Here is a 15,111-nt window from a genome sequence, read left to right as displayed (position 1 = left end):
AGAGCATGTTAATAGTGCACAGCGGCTTTGTCCATTGTATAGTACCAGGAAATCACACATTATAGTTTTTTTCACCTACTTCAGAAGGTATGTCTATACATATGAAAATGAAAATTTTATTCAGTGTGTTATATAGAAAGCAAACTACAGTGCAAATTTTGATTAAAATGTTGCTCTGTGGCCTTTCATATAAAATCTAATTTTATTTAATATTACTTTCTACATGTATGCAGAAAATGGCAAGCCAATATTAATAAAAGAAGGCTTATAGGAATGTGGATCGAGAACAATAGAACCTTGACAAAATTTATTTACCTAGCTAGACTTTAATTTGGAAGTTAGCAGCGCTCTGTGATACTGACATAATACAGGGGTCTTAAAACTCTGTTAGACATTTTTAACCCACTTTAATTTATTCCATGGAAGTTTAATCCCCTGCTGAACAGAGATGGGTGAATTTTCAAAAGTCATAATCCATTGAAGTAAAAAATCTTTAATGACAACACAGGCAGCAGGCTTCAAGAGTTTAGTTTAAATTCTTTCTAAAAATGTAAAACATAGGGCAAGAGTTAATAGGATATTTCATACAGTTATATTTCAATCCTTTCCCAAATCTTTATAAATTCACTTGCATCTCCACTATTAGAAATATTCTGGCTGAATTCCTGTACTTCTAAGGTAAAAAGCAGAGAGCTGTAAAATCGTAATGTGAAGATTTTCACAGTGTATTGTAACTCATTTGGCCCTTCAGTTCAGACTATTATACGGGATAGTATAATGTTTTCTAAATTGAAAAAGAAATGATGTTTTACAAACCAAACACCTTCCATTCTGCCTTAACTAGGCAAGAAAATGGAATCAAGCTACGTAATACCGCACTATGTTCATCCTTCTGCTCTTCCAGGATCTTTACAATTGACTTTAGTGATAGGTCGGGATTTGGCCCCAAAATTGAGCTGAGAGGGTCCATACATATCCTATGTATTCCAAACCCATAGTTTTATGTCGCCGCTTGACTACCACCTTTGCAGCTGCCTGATTCTGGAAGTACCTACAGCTCAGACAACACTTCCTTTTTTTGCCCTGGAAGTGACAGCCATAAACTTTTGCAGCTTTGCCTGGCCTTTCCTTCCACAGGAAAAATGCTGCTGCCTTGCTAGGTTTTGTTGTGGCCTGCTGGACAAGAATTTTAGGTGGCATCAAATGAAGCTGGGAGGTTACTTGTTCAGAACAAACAGAAGCAAAAGATTCCTCAGACAGTCTGAAGTTAAGAGGTGGAACTACTGGTCACAGGGTGTTTCAGATGCTGGAAGTTTCAAAGAGAAACAGGCAAGTTCTTGTAAGTGGTAGCTGACAGTTATTAAATGCATAGCCACCAATCCAGCTTATGGAGTTCTTGATCTGGAAAGGTTTTCTGGTATATTGTTTCCCTGATTTTGGATTCATTGACAAAAACCAACTTTCAGCCATTTTTAGATGCACGGTATAGGACTGGTTGACAAGTTTGACTTGCTCATGTTCTCAAGATCTGAATTTAAATAGGCAATGGCAGTAATTTCCTTCTTCTCTAGGAGCTACACCTTTGAAGGAAAAAAACAATGAGATTCCTTCTTTGAAAAACAAGAGCGGCAGCACTGCCTGTCTTCATCCCTGCTTTCCAGAAAAATGGTGGAACATTCCTTAGGGCTGGCATTTCATTATTTCCTCCCATGGATCTGTGGTTTTGATTCCTGGTTCAAAGTTCCCAGTCTTCTCCAGGCACTTAGAGAAGCCTGGATGTTTAATTCTGAGTCTGATTTCCACTGTGGAAGTTTGTGAAAGGAAAGAAATTCATAGGTTCTTACAAAGAGCTGTACTGCCACAGCTGAGAGGGCAGTAATGGCAGAGTGAAATAAAGGAAAAAAGGAGAAAGAGAAAAATATTAGCTAAAGCACTACTACCAGAAGAAATGTTTCCATAATTAAACCTAGGTCTGATAGGTTTCAAGTGCCTATTTATCTTGAGATGAGTAAACACCTTTTACAAACCTGCATACTAAATATTTTTTGTAGCCACTAGTGAACAAAACAGGCTCAAGAATATTATTTTTTCAGATTCTAAATACCTGGGGAAATTGTTAGTATGATTAAATCAAACCCAAAAGATAACAGAATAGCACAAAGCCACGCCATTTCTGAAAGGAAACCTCCAGATGGGAAATTTCCTTTATCTAAAAGGAGGAGCAATAGTAGTAAGTCTGCACACCTTGCTGTGTGAGTAACACAGCGCTAACCTGAGTGTGCTTACAGATGTACAGGGAGCAGTGGACTTGATAATGACTAGAGCAGTTTGGAAAGCATTTAGATAGAGCAATCTCTGTCCAGCTTCCATCCCGAACCCTTTCTGTTCCCTCCATGGTGTTGTCTCCAGGGCAAACTATGCATTGTAGGTCAGATTTTTTTTTGCTTGCCCTTAACCATCTAGTTGAAGAACATTTATTCAATCCTTGAAGGTTCATCATGGAGATAGAGGAGGTAGTTCATTCTGTTTGTCTCTCTCTGTTGATTATGGAATAAGACTAGATGAGTAGTTTATATCTAAGACCTGAATTTCAGGTGAATGAGGTGATTGGTGAGGTGATTCCCACCCTAGATCATGGACTGAGCTGGCACAGAACACGTTCTGACTTCTAACATGCGGTGGCAGGCCGCCACGTTCTTTCATCAGTCTGTTACCATTCACTAGGACTTGCAGCAGTGCCACAGCTTAGTCCACTGTCAGTGTGAATGCAGGTGAGAGGAACTGAGACTGGAGCAAGATTTGACATGGTAGTTCTTCAGTATTCGCATTGGAATCCAACCATTGAAGATGCTTTATCACCTTTGCATTTCCTGAAAATTATTTGAGACTTGCTATTTTACAAACTTATTTATAACAGGCAACTTACATTGTGCAGAAGACCACTGTAAAACTGTAACTTTTGCTAGTTATTTTTCTTCTACAGAACAGCCCACTGCAGTATCTTAATATTCTATGATCAACAACTGATAAGAATTAAAATGTCTCTAAACAAAGCAGTCTCTGCTGTTTTATTAGTAACCTCATCTTGCTGTAGGTACAAATTTTCTAATTAGTCTTTGATTTGTGGTTAGATCTCAAACAGATCTCAACTGATAGAACCACACTAATTTCAATGATGTTAAAATTCTCTGAATTTATATCAGCTGTCATCAGCTGAATTTATATCAGCTTCTGGACTTGTATAACCTCTGTTGTATGAATGATGAAAAAAGTTCAGCTAGCCACATTTGCTTTCTAAAAATGGCCATTCAGAACAAGCATGATAGCTCATAGATTAAAACAATAAAAATACAGAATTTAAAGTTGAGCTGAGCACAATTGATAGTATTAAGCTGGTTTTTATGAATCCTAAGGTAGTTCTCACAAAAATTGCGGTAACAGTGTATATTAAGTTCAATTTCCTTACTTAAAGTCAGTAAAAACATTTTGCCTTCCCTCTGTTTTTGTATGACAAAAATTTCTATTATTTCTATTTTTTATGCTTAACTGAATGATCCCAAGTGATCATTTTAAAAAAGATTGTTGAGAACTTCAGATACTTCTTTTAATATGGTCAGTAATGAAAGGAGCTCACCATATGAATTCTGCAGGGCTCTGTGCAAGGACCTTTTCTGTGCAATGTATTTGTAAATGACCTGAGAAAGGTGAGTGAGAAAGTTTGTTGATGACAAAATATTTCAGCATAGAAAAGATAAGAGCCAACAGCAAGGAATGGCAGAAATATCTTATCAGAATTACTAAATAGGCTGTACACTAAGGAATGAAATTCTGTGGTAGTAAATGTAATGTGAAACACATGGGGAAAAAATAAATCCCAGCTTCATATATGAATAGGAGTGAGATTTTAGGTTTATGACCATTCCATGCAAGCATCAGTTAACTGCTTATTAGTGATCAAAACCAAATAAAATATTATGAATTAGTAGAGAAAAAAGTGTAATAGAATTTTATTCTATTTATACTTCTATATATGTATTTCTATATATATAAATATATATATTTATACATATATATATATACTTCTATAAAGTAACAGGTCATTTGCCATCATGCAAGACCATGGTTCTGCCACGTTTTGAATACCATGTGCAATTCTGTTTTCCCTATCTTAAAGACAGAACTTTGAGTAGAACTGAGTATGTTTCAGAAAAGGACAGAAAGGGAATTTAAATGTATAAGTATAGAATGGCTTCCATACAATGGATTATTTCTGTGACCCAGGAGGCTAGCACTCAGGGTTGGAAAAGTGATCAATATTTCTTTACTACTGTGAATAGATATAGCTGAGGCATGTACTGGTGGGCTGAAAGTAGGCTTCTTTGTGTAGCTAGAAATCATCACATTTTCCACTCACTGATATTTGCAGAAAAAATTTGTAAAGTGTAGTAGCAAAAAAAATTAAGGAGGAGCATGGGAAATTTGGATAGAGACTGAATTTTCCATCTGAGGAATGAAGGGTTCTCCAAAGAAGGCATCAGGAGCCTGGTTCAAAACAAACAGTAAAAGGGAACAGAACTGTGGAACTCATTGCTGTAGGTTGTCATGGAGGTTAAAAATTTACAAAGGGTCAGAGTGGACAAATGCACAGAAGAGCAGTCTACTGAGAGTTACTAAAACAGAAAAGATACACACAAAAAATATTTAGCAGAGAAATTTAGGAATCTGACAGCTGAGAAGAAATTAGGGGACTATCATATGCTTGCCATGTTTTGCTCCTCTCCAGGCACCACCTCTTATAGCTGCTATTGGAGACAAGATGTTTTCCTAAACGAGTTTTTGGTTTGATCCTGCATAGCCACTTCTGTGTTCTCATTTGGCACAGCCGATCACGATTTTCTGTTCCATTTGTCAGATTCATCTGAGTTTGCATTTTTTTATTGACCAATCCTGATTCTTTTCATGTCATGTAACAAAAAGGCTTGTAAGTTAAAACCAGAGAGGTCTGTTTCTGTGCAGTATTAATGTGCGCGGGTTTCCATGTTGGTACTCCCTTTCCAAAGTGTCAGTTTGTAACAGGTACAAGTCCCTCACTGTGTTTTACTCACCTCCCATTATAATCATGTCTCCATTTTCAGTTTCTTTGTTTATGGTCAAATTCCTGCAGAATATTGGCTTTGACTTGTCTGGAAATTACTCACTGAATAAAATCTTTCCATGCCACTAGTAACTTTGTACACTGTGTAGACAGGTATAGGAAAAAAAAAAAATCGATCCAAGTAGAATAGTAAAGTAGGTCCAGGTTTTTCTCCACCCATTACATAAACAGGATTAATATGAAGAAACAGGATCCAACTAAAATTTTCTGAGTTCTGTCCTGCCTTGATAATGGTCCAGTTTATAGTTATGCCCATCAGTACTCTCCTACCCATGCTGTATCTGAAATATCTGGCTAAGGAAAGAAAATTCTGAACTCTTTTACACAAAGCATACTCAAGCACAGTGCTGCCAAATTCTTACAGTACTATGCCAGCAAAAACGATCTGGGTTTTGATTAGTTGTTTACCTGAAGAGAGACATTTTCTATCCTGAGTATTAGATTGTTTGTTTACGTTTTCATTTGCCCTCAAGTAGTCATGCATTCAGAGGAATAAATACATAATTTCTAAACCAATACTGTAATTACAGGTAATGAACTGTAATAGAGCTAAAATAAAAAAGTGAGAAATCAAGAGGCATTCTGTACCTCTTTGAATGACTATTTTTTTAAAATCTCAAATTGATCAGTCTTAAATTAATGTTAACATAGCTGTGGTTGATTTTTCACTGAGAAGAGGGCCTAAATCACCACTTGAGGATTTCATGGCTTCCAGACATCCCTTTCCAACTTTGTTTTCTCTGCTCCAAATGTTCAGGTTTGACCCGACAAAGCATTTGGGGCTCAGTGTCTTGAAAGACAACGCCAAAATTTCTGAGACAAATAAACTACCTTTACTTTAGGAAGTCCTAAATAAACTACGTATATTCATTAAAATACATTTAATGATGTTAAACATCATAATAAATAATTAGTCACCATCAAAAAGGAGGATACATAATTAATGGAGTATTATGTTTTAATGGAGTAAAACTCGAATTACAGATCAATTCCTGTCTTTTTTAACGATGCTTTGGGATATTGTGCCCAGTGAAACCACTGTCTGCTCCGTCCTAGAAGCAGAAGAAGAAATGGAATAACAATTTGTCATTATTTGTTGGAACAAAGTTACCAGGCAGGCAGCTTCTGGTACCTTTTTGATACCAGTAAACTTTACTAGGTAGTGGAAATTTGTACTTTCCCTTAAAAGTACAAGACTGGAACCAAAGGTCAGCCTGCCATGCTTACTGAGTGCTTTTCCACTGACATTTGTAGCACTGGATAAGCATATCTAAATATTTTTGCTCCTTACTATTGTTCTGTGCAGACACTTCTGATACCATAAAATTAAACCCCACTTCTAGCTATGTAGTCATGGAGGAAATCCCCCTCCTCAGCTGTTCTGCAACATTGATATATTTCACTGTAGTGGTGGTGTGGGTTAATCCCGGTGGGCAACTAAGCGCCACACAGCTGCTTGCTCACTTCCCCCCTCTTCCCCAGTGGGACGTGGGACTGGAAGAGGAAAGGAAGAATAAAAGCAAGGAAACTTGAGGGTCATGATAAGAAACGTTTAATAAGTGAAGGATAAGTGGAAGAAGACAGAAGAAAGCAAAACAAAACAAGTGATGCAAAGGCAACACTCACTACCTCCCATGGGTAGAGTGATGCCCAGCCAGTTCCTCACCAAAAGATGGCTAACTCTCCCTGAAACTTCCTATTTTCCTTTTAATTGCTAAGCCTGATGTTATAACGTATGGAATGTCTTATTGGTTAGTTCAGGGCATGTGCTCAGTTGTGTCCCCTCCCAACCTATTGTGCACCCCACCAATCCATTCACTTGAGGGGCCAAGCGAGAAACAGAGGCCTTGATGCTGTGCGAACGGTGTTCAGCAAGAGCTAGAACATTTGTGTGCTACCAGTGTTTGGGTCAACAAGCTAAAGGACATTACCATGTGAGCTGCTATGAAGAAAATTAACTCTATCCTAGCCAGGCCCAGTACTAGTGGGCCAAACTTTTAAATGTTTTGTCTAGGAGGGACACTTGGCTGTGGAAAAGAAGGCAACTCCAGTTACACTGAGCTAATTGATAGAGTATGCAAGTTTCTGAATTATATGCAAATATACTCAAGGAAGAGGACGAAAAAGCCACCAAAGAATTTGGGCTGCTTAGTGTTTTAGCTCTCCATAAGCCATTTTAAGTAGATTCTTTTTTCATGTACCACTAAAATAGGTCTATATTTCAGTAAGCTAGTTTTCACACTACTAAGTGCAAAATCTCATGGATTTGCATGATCTTTCCTGTATTATTGCAGCCTTGTGGTTGAAAAGCAGAGAGAGCGAAGAAAGTTGTGGATTAGTTCATGTGAAAATAACTGCTGCATTTGCAGAAATTCTATTACACAGCAATGCTCCGTATTATTGGGTGTGCAATTCTCTGAGGATACATATAGCTACTTTCTACAGCACACAGTATACTAACAGTATATGGAAAAGCAGTTGTCTGGAAAATGTTAGTGAAGAACAATGAATTCTAGAGCTTTTTATTAACCCTTGTGGGCTCTTTTTTCTAATGCTTACACAGACACTTGACTAGGGAGGGCAGGTTCAGGTCTTTAATCACGTATGCAGCCGGTTACCCACGCTGAAAATTGCAAACAGAGGTCTTGGGGCTAACTGCATGACCAGAAGTCTTTCAGGTATTACAAAATCGATGACAGTAACAATCAATTGTATTTGTTAGATCAGGTATGAAGCAGTATAGCATGCATGGAATCTGAATCATCCATATCCATGAAATATACTGGTTTCAAAAAAACACATGTATTAGATCAGTCAGCAACCATTTCAGAAATATCTCCTTCCTTTCCTGGGTGTTCAGTTTTATACATCTGAAGAAAAAGAGACTGTTTCATCAAAAGGTTTTTATACCATTACATCTTGTTATGTGGAACTTATAGTGTAATCCTATGAAATGTAAATCATTGGATGCAGAAAGGAAAACAAAGGAAAACCAAGCTGTGAGCACAGAAAAATATAGTGGCACAGAAAAATAGATTGCAGGTATACTAGCTGTGCTAGCTAACTGCTTAGATTCATAGCAGGTTGACAGATTAATGCTACACAGGCACATTTTTCCTTTTAAACACATTTCTTTTCTTATTTTGCACTCCTTCCCCATATGCCACAGCAAAATTATATTCTGAGTCTCTTTCTCCCTGTGACATCTTCATTGCTGCTTCATTAAGCAGTGCACCATCAGTGCATTTCATTACAGCTTCTCTCCTGGCTCACTGTGTTTATGGTAAGAGGCATCTACAAACTGGCTATCAAAATGCTAGTCTATGTTTTAGTCCTTCCATTCAAAAGAGGAGGAGGTAATCTCTTTGAAAAAATCCAAAATAAACCCCATATTTTATCTTTTATCCTTACTGGCTCACCAACCTGAAATACGCTGGGGAGGTACAGTGTGGGATGTGATGGATTTATTTACCTATTTATTTACTGTAAAAGGCTCAGGGCTTTCCTCCTATCTGATCAGTGTTTTAAGACAATTTAGACTGATTTTTTGTATGTGCCTTCAACTGACCTTGAAAAAGTGCTGAAACTAATGAAAGCATGCTTCAATTCCACAATTGTTAGAAAATGAAAAGGCCATGCTGTGATAGATATCCTCCCTGACATATACCTCCAGTTGTACCAGTAGGCAGGGGACATGATTTAAATACTAGCTGGTTTCCAATGGGTTTCCTGGGTTGGGAATACACTCAATTCATTTTTAAGTGAAGAGAAAGATAAAACTGCAAGTATGATAGAAGCGCGTAAATCAGTGCCAGAACACGGAGGAATAAAACAGGCATATTCAGAGTCTCCTGTGTAGCCATGAAAAGAGAAATAAGAAACTTGATGGCCTCTTCAGAGCAGTTCAAATGCAAAAAACGTGGCAGTGTGTCTGGTGCGAATTTTTAGGTGGAATGGGACTAAGGGTATTGTCAGTCCTTCTCCACCCACCCACTGCCCCTGCCAGTTCCAGCCCTCCCTGCTATGCTCTGTCAGAGTTCTCTACCAGTGCTGCGTGTTAGGCAGCTGCGAGACTGCATCTGTTCTCTGTTTTCCACACAATTAAGGCAAAGAGAAAAAATATAAATAAGACAAATTGCTCTGACACTAAATTCTGTAGAAAACTATGTCTGAAGTTTATGATTTTGTAAGAACTTGCTGCTAGATTGTGCCTTTTTTAAAACTGATTTTGCAGGATTTTTTTATCATTACTTTTAACTTTATGGCCCTGTTTTTCTTTTAAATACACAAATGGATTTCTGTCTTGCATAGATCACTTTTTGGTTTGTGGAGGAAGGTGCGAATAAAGAAGTGACAAAGGAGAAATGCATGTCATACTAGATACAGACAAGGCAAATCAGTAGCTAATCTGTAAGGGACTATAAGACTGTGACTCCCCTTGCATTAACTGAGGTACAGCACACAGTACATACAGCTGTTGATTAACATTTTCATTATTCTATTACTTCTATTTTCATTGTGACTGAAGGTCCCTATCAAGAACACAGACCAATATGCACTCATCAAAAGGACTAGGAAAATTATATTACTATTATTAGATTTATAATGACATGGACTCTGAGCATGGTCAGGCTGGCACCACTAAGGCAGAACCCTGACACTGGACTCCAGGGCCAGCAACAGATTGATATGACCCAGATGGTGGAAGACACAGTCACTTTGCAGAGGGAACATTCAAGCAAGAGTACTTCACCCTGAGAAATGGCCAGTGGAAGCCACATACAGACAGGACGATGACATAGCTGTGTACCTTAGTTTTTGCAGTAATTTGTTACATACTCATCACTTACAGGCATCATAACAGAAGTAGCTTTCAGGCTGAAGAATAATGTGAATGGCTGGGATTAAATCTGAAGGCCAGTGTAAAAGACCTGCAAAAGAGAACAAAGTAAAAACTACTTCAAAAGAAGAGGAAAACAGGTGTTTCTGTTTTGTTTTACCAAGTACAGAGATATAATTTAATTTCTCAAAAATAAAATAAATTCCCTATGATTTTGAAATCTGATCATTTTGGTCTCAGGTGGGAATGATGGATTTTGTATTACATATCTCAATATATCCTTCCTTTTTCCCCCCCTTCTTTCTTTTTCAGGTTACGTGTGCAAATTTAACAAATGGAGGAAAAACAGAACTTCTAAAATCAGGAAGCTCCAAATCCACACTAAAGCACATATGGACAGAAAGTAGCAAAGACTTGTCCATCAGCCGACTGCTGTCACAGACTTTTCGTGGAAAGGAAAATGATACAGACTTGGACCTGCGATACGATGCCCCAGAAACTTATTCTGAGCAAGATCTCTGGGACTGGCTGAGGAACTCCACAGACCTGCAAGAGCCTCGGCCCAGAGCAAAGAGACGGCCCATCGTCAAGACTGGGAAATTTAAGAAAATGTTTGGCTGGGGCGATTTTCATTCCAACATCAAGACTGTGAAGCTAAATCTGTTAATAACAGGGAAAATCGTTGACCATGGCAATGGGACGTTTAGTGTTTACTTCAGGCATAACTCCACTGGTCAAGGGAATGTATCTGTGAGCCTAGTGCCCCCTACAAAAATAGTGGAATTTGACTTGGCACAACAGACGGTGATTGATGCCAAAGATTCCAAGTCCTTTAACTGTCGAATTGAGTACGAAAAGGTTGACAAGGCTACCAAGAACACACTCTGCAACTATGACCCTTCAAAAACCTGTTATCAGGAGCAGACCCAGAGCCACGTGTCATGGCTCTGCTCCAAGCCCTTTAAAGTAATCTGTATTTACATTTCCTTTTATAGTACAGATTATAAACTAGTACAGAAGGTGTGTCCCGATTACAACTACCACAGTGACACACCCTACTTCCCATCAGGGTGAGGACCAACACGTGTCTGAGACTGAAGCCTGGGGAATAAAAGAGGTTGTATGACAGGGCTGTAACCTCAAGGAGGAAGGCCACATCTATTGCCTGGAATGTGTCTACCTGCTGCTGCTGATGTCAAACGGCTGCAAATATGTTAGTGGAAAACAATCTAATGTAATTTTTGCCCAGTCAGCTCCATGTATCAATCTAGCTGTAAATCACTACGGATTTGAAATAAAACCATGCACATACACAGAGACACACACTCTTTTCAGCTCACATCTATTGAGATTCCTGTTAAAGAGAGCTTTCATTGTCTGATACCTAAGGTTTCAGGATAGCCTATCATCAAGCAAAATGGATTAACTAAACAGAGAATGGTTTCTAACACAGACTGTTATGGAAATCACTTTGAAAGTCCTTTGTGTACACACCAATCAATAATCCCCCCTCATGCATTCTACTGCTTGGAGTAGCTGTACTGGTAAATAATACTGTAGGAGTAAATACTTGTTAAAATGGGAAAAATGTGTGACTAGAGTTCAGTATTCCTTATTATATGAACACAGCAAAGCATCATGACTTTTTTCCAGCACACAGTAGGCACATTTGAGGTGGTGTTAGGTGGCTCTTTTTCCATGGAGCGAGCCTGTTCCTAGTAAAGATGGGCAGACATTCTGGTTTCATGTTTCTCTGACTCTTTAAGCTCTGATTATTTAAACCTGGTGAGTTTAGGCCACCTAAGATACTTAAAAACTCTCCAACTGATGTCTAAGAAGGAAAATGTCTGGCGGAGAACATGTAAGTTATAAGTGGCTGTCTTATCTTTATTACAAAATATTGTAAGAAATTCAATATCCTAGTCATCATTTGTATGAATGGTTTGTATTGTACATAATTTAACCAGTGTTATTTGAGCTGCTTATTAATATTAACTTGTAATTGTCTCTCTGCTTGTTATTGGTTAAAAACAATCAAGGAAATGAGGAATCCATTTTATCAATGTAGCTGTAAACTCCATTAAAAGACAGAACTATGTACAAAGCATTTATTCAGCTAAAGTATTGTTGAAAGCTATACATATACAACATTACAGTCTGTCTGTATTTAGATATTTTATTTCCAGAGAAACAAAATGAACTGTACATAAAAATAAAAAATCTTAAAGTTGAGTTTCAATATGTACTGCGTAGATAGTAGTTTAAATGGTTCTGACGAGCCGATAACACTCCAAGTCTGACACGGTTTTCAATATTGTCTCTTTGTGTATGTACATATATATATACATATATTTATAAATCTGTGTGTGTGCATGTTTGTGTGTGTATATGTACACCTGTGTGCGTGTGTGTGCAAATACCTATAGACATATATGTAGAACGCATAAAAATTTCTCAGGCCCTATTCCTAGCAAGCAGATCTTATTACTGAAGGGTCTTGCTAGCTTGAGTGGAATTCCCCACCAGGATAAGAAATTATAGGAGTAGGGCTTTGTTTAAAATGAATCATTATCATTTAAAAGTGGGGAAACATGGAGCCTCTCTCTGTGAGCACAGGCCTGTCTTTGCCTTAATTCTAGCCTCCTCTGAGGCACTGATCTCTCTTTATGGAATGAAGAGATCCCTTTTTATGGTACAAGGGAATTTTCTTCCTGTAAACAAAAAGCTCATAGCTTTTATATATTTACTTTTTTGTGTATAGTGACATACTTTACCCCAAGCATCCAGATAACCAGCAACTGTAGCAAGTCCACACCTAAAAGAAGGCTGCCCAAAGAAGAGCTCAGTATTTCATCTCATATCTTTCAAAATTATCATATTATCATTTCTGGCAATGCTTTCTTTCCCCTTCCACCCTCACCCTCAGGTTCTGTGCTGTCGTGTCAAAGCTGTGAATACAGATATGAGTCAGCTTCCACACATGCACAGCACCATGAACAGCTCCTCTAAAGCCCTAATAAACACTCCAGTAATGTTTCAAGAAATTAAGAAGTTTGATACAACTTCCAGTTGTGGACCTCTCACTGAAATATGCAGAACCTAAATGAGAATGAAACAAAGCAAATGGATAACATTATTGATAAGTAAATATTTTCCCACTGATGTGCAAGTAGGAGAGGAGACTTCCATATTATTATTGCTTTGGCTTCTTCAAACAGATACACTTGTGGGAATTTCTTCATTATATATGACATTTCCCAGAACAAACTTGTGACCCTGGACCCTGTGTAGATTTGGAGAAAGAAATTTTCCAAGCCATACAGCCATACAGTCCAGATTCTGATCTCATTCAGGAATATGCTGAGATACTTTTTTTTTTGTTTTTTCTTTGACAGGGATTGTGATTGTACTGGTAGTGTTTCCTTATTTGTGCTCTATGGAAAGTAATTGTTCTGAATATAAACCATACAGTAATTTGTGCTATGACCAAGAGTAAAATCTTGACTCTCTTAAAGTCAGTGGGAATTCTGCTATTGAGTTCAATACAGATTTCCATTTAATAGTATGTAGAATTCCAGTGTTAAATATGATTAGCAATCTTAGCGATCTGTATTACAACTGAGCATTAGATGCTTTGTGTTCTAGTTTATATTTCTGAAAAATGGATGTGCAATACTATTATTGGTATGGTTTCATTATTTTATTCTTTTTTAAGCTTTCCATATATGGAAGTATATACATTCTGTTCATATGTATATATTTATCTATTTTTCAAGTAACATCAATACAAAAAGGAATTATTCATCATGCAATGTTTTGATCCTTTTAATTGTGGTAGTTGGTACTTTATCTGCCTCTGTCACAGTCAGTCACATAATTTTTTGGTCTTAAGGCTTTGAGAACCTTGCTATTCTTCATAAGCATTCTTGAGTTTGAACTTGGAAGAGTTCTTTTGGTGATCTGGTTGTGAAACAGTGATGTAATATCAAAATACATAATGTGTTACATAGGTACTAGTTCATTGCATTTCATTCAATCTCTTTGGGATATATTTCTAGTGTTTGCTAACTTTGTTAAACTTTTTTTTTGTTTTACCATTTGAAAAAAGAATTTCATGAACATGAATGTGTTAATTCAGTTAAACAATATACGTATGGGTATCTGGGTCTTGCACATGAACAATGCCTTAATGGAGTGCTAGGCCAGGCAAATATTGCCTCACTATAACTTACTAATTCTAGACATAATAAAGGTGTATATGTCCAAAGGTATATTTTTAGAATTAAAAAAGGTTGAGTTCTTTATTTTTAAGAAAAGAAGAGACCTTTTTGTTCACTTTTTAAAAAAAAAGATACTTAAAGCATGCTTTGTGTCTAATTTTCACTACATAGAGAAGTCACAAATAGGGATATTTGAATGAAACCAATTATTCCTGTTGCAAAAATACAGGGATCATGTGCTTGAGCAACGATCAATATATTAAACTTGCCTTGGATGGGTCAGTGATAGAAGTTATGTACTGGCTTCTGTGCTTTTGAGAAAAGGAATCCAGGATATAGGAATCAGGTGGTTTTACATTGCAAAAATCACTGATCAAAGTTCTAAACAGTGATGGAAAGCTGAAAGCCTTTCACTTGTTACTTTTATCAAAGTACTTCAGCACGGGACAGAAAATATACTTTCTTCCCTCAGGAAGTCTCTCAAGGTTTTATTGCTTTGTCCCTTCCCCAAGTTTGCATGGATAGCAAACAAACTAATAAATTCATCTTTACAAAGATCTTGTCTTTCAAAGTTTCCCTTACTTAAAAAGTATAATGTCAGAAACTATTCAAATTTGTTTTTTTTTTTTCTGTATTCAAAATACTGTATTAATTTACAACAAAATAAGAAGTATTCAAACTCTATTTATAGAAGAGCACAATGGAAGTTTTGTAGTGTTCTGGTGCATGTTAGTCTAGAGATTTAAGTAGGTCAAGGGGTTTAGTCAGAAGGGAGTTTTACTGTGATTAAATCATTATAGCCTCATGCATCCTGAATCCTGTAGGAATATCATAAACTACTCTGAAAATGATGTGTTAACGAATTGTGGAGGAAAACAGGGATTACAAAATATCTG

The 15,111-nt window shown here is 37.2% G+C and overlaps 1 protein-coding gene across 3 annotated transcripts in view; it reads left to right on the top strand.

The window, feature by feature from the left end:
• Positions 1-12,234, top strand: part of NXPH1 (neurexophilin 1) — a 142,536-nt gene extending 130,302 nt beyond the window's left edge. For all 3 annotated transcript variants that reach the window (XM_040593545.1, XM_040593546.1, XM_040593547.1), the window contains one exon: positions 10,308-12,234. In XM_040593545.1, the coding sequence (XP_040449479.1) occupies positions 10,308-11,069 (762 nt within the window). In that variant the 3' untranslated portion in view covers positions 11,070-12,234. The remainder of the gene's footprint in view (positions 1-10,307) is intronic.
• The last annotated feature ends 2,877 nt before the right edge of the window (positions 12,235-15,111 follow it).

This window comes from Falco naumanni, chromosome 4 (assembly GCF_017639655.2).
Source record: "Falco naumanni isolate bFalNau1 chromosome 4, bFalNau1.pat, whole genome shotgun sequence".
In the NCBI taxonomy this organism is placed as follows: Eukaryota; Metazoa; Chordata; class Aves; order Falconiformes; family Falconidae; genus Falco; species Falco naumanni.
This window is presented reverse-complemented; position numbering and strand designations above follow the sequence as displayed.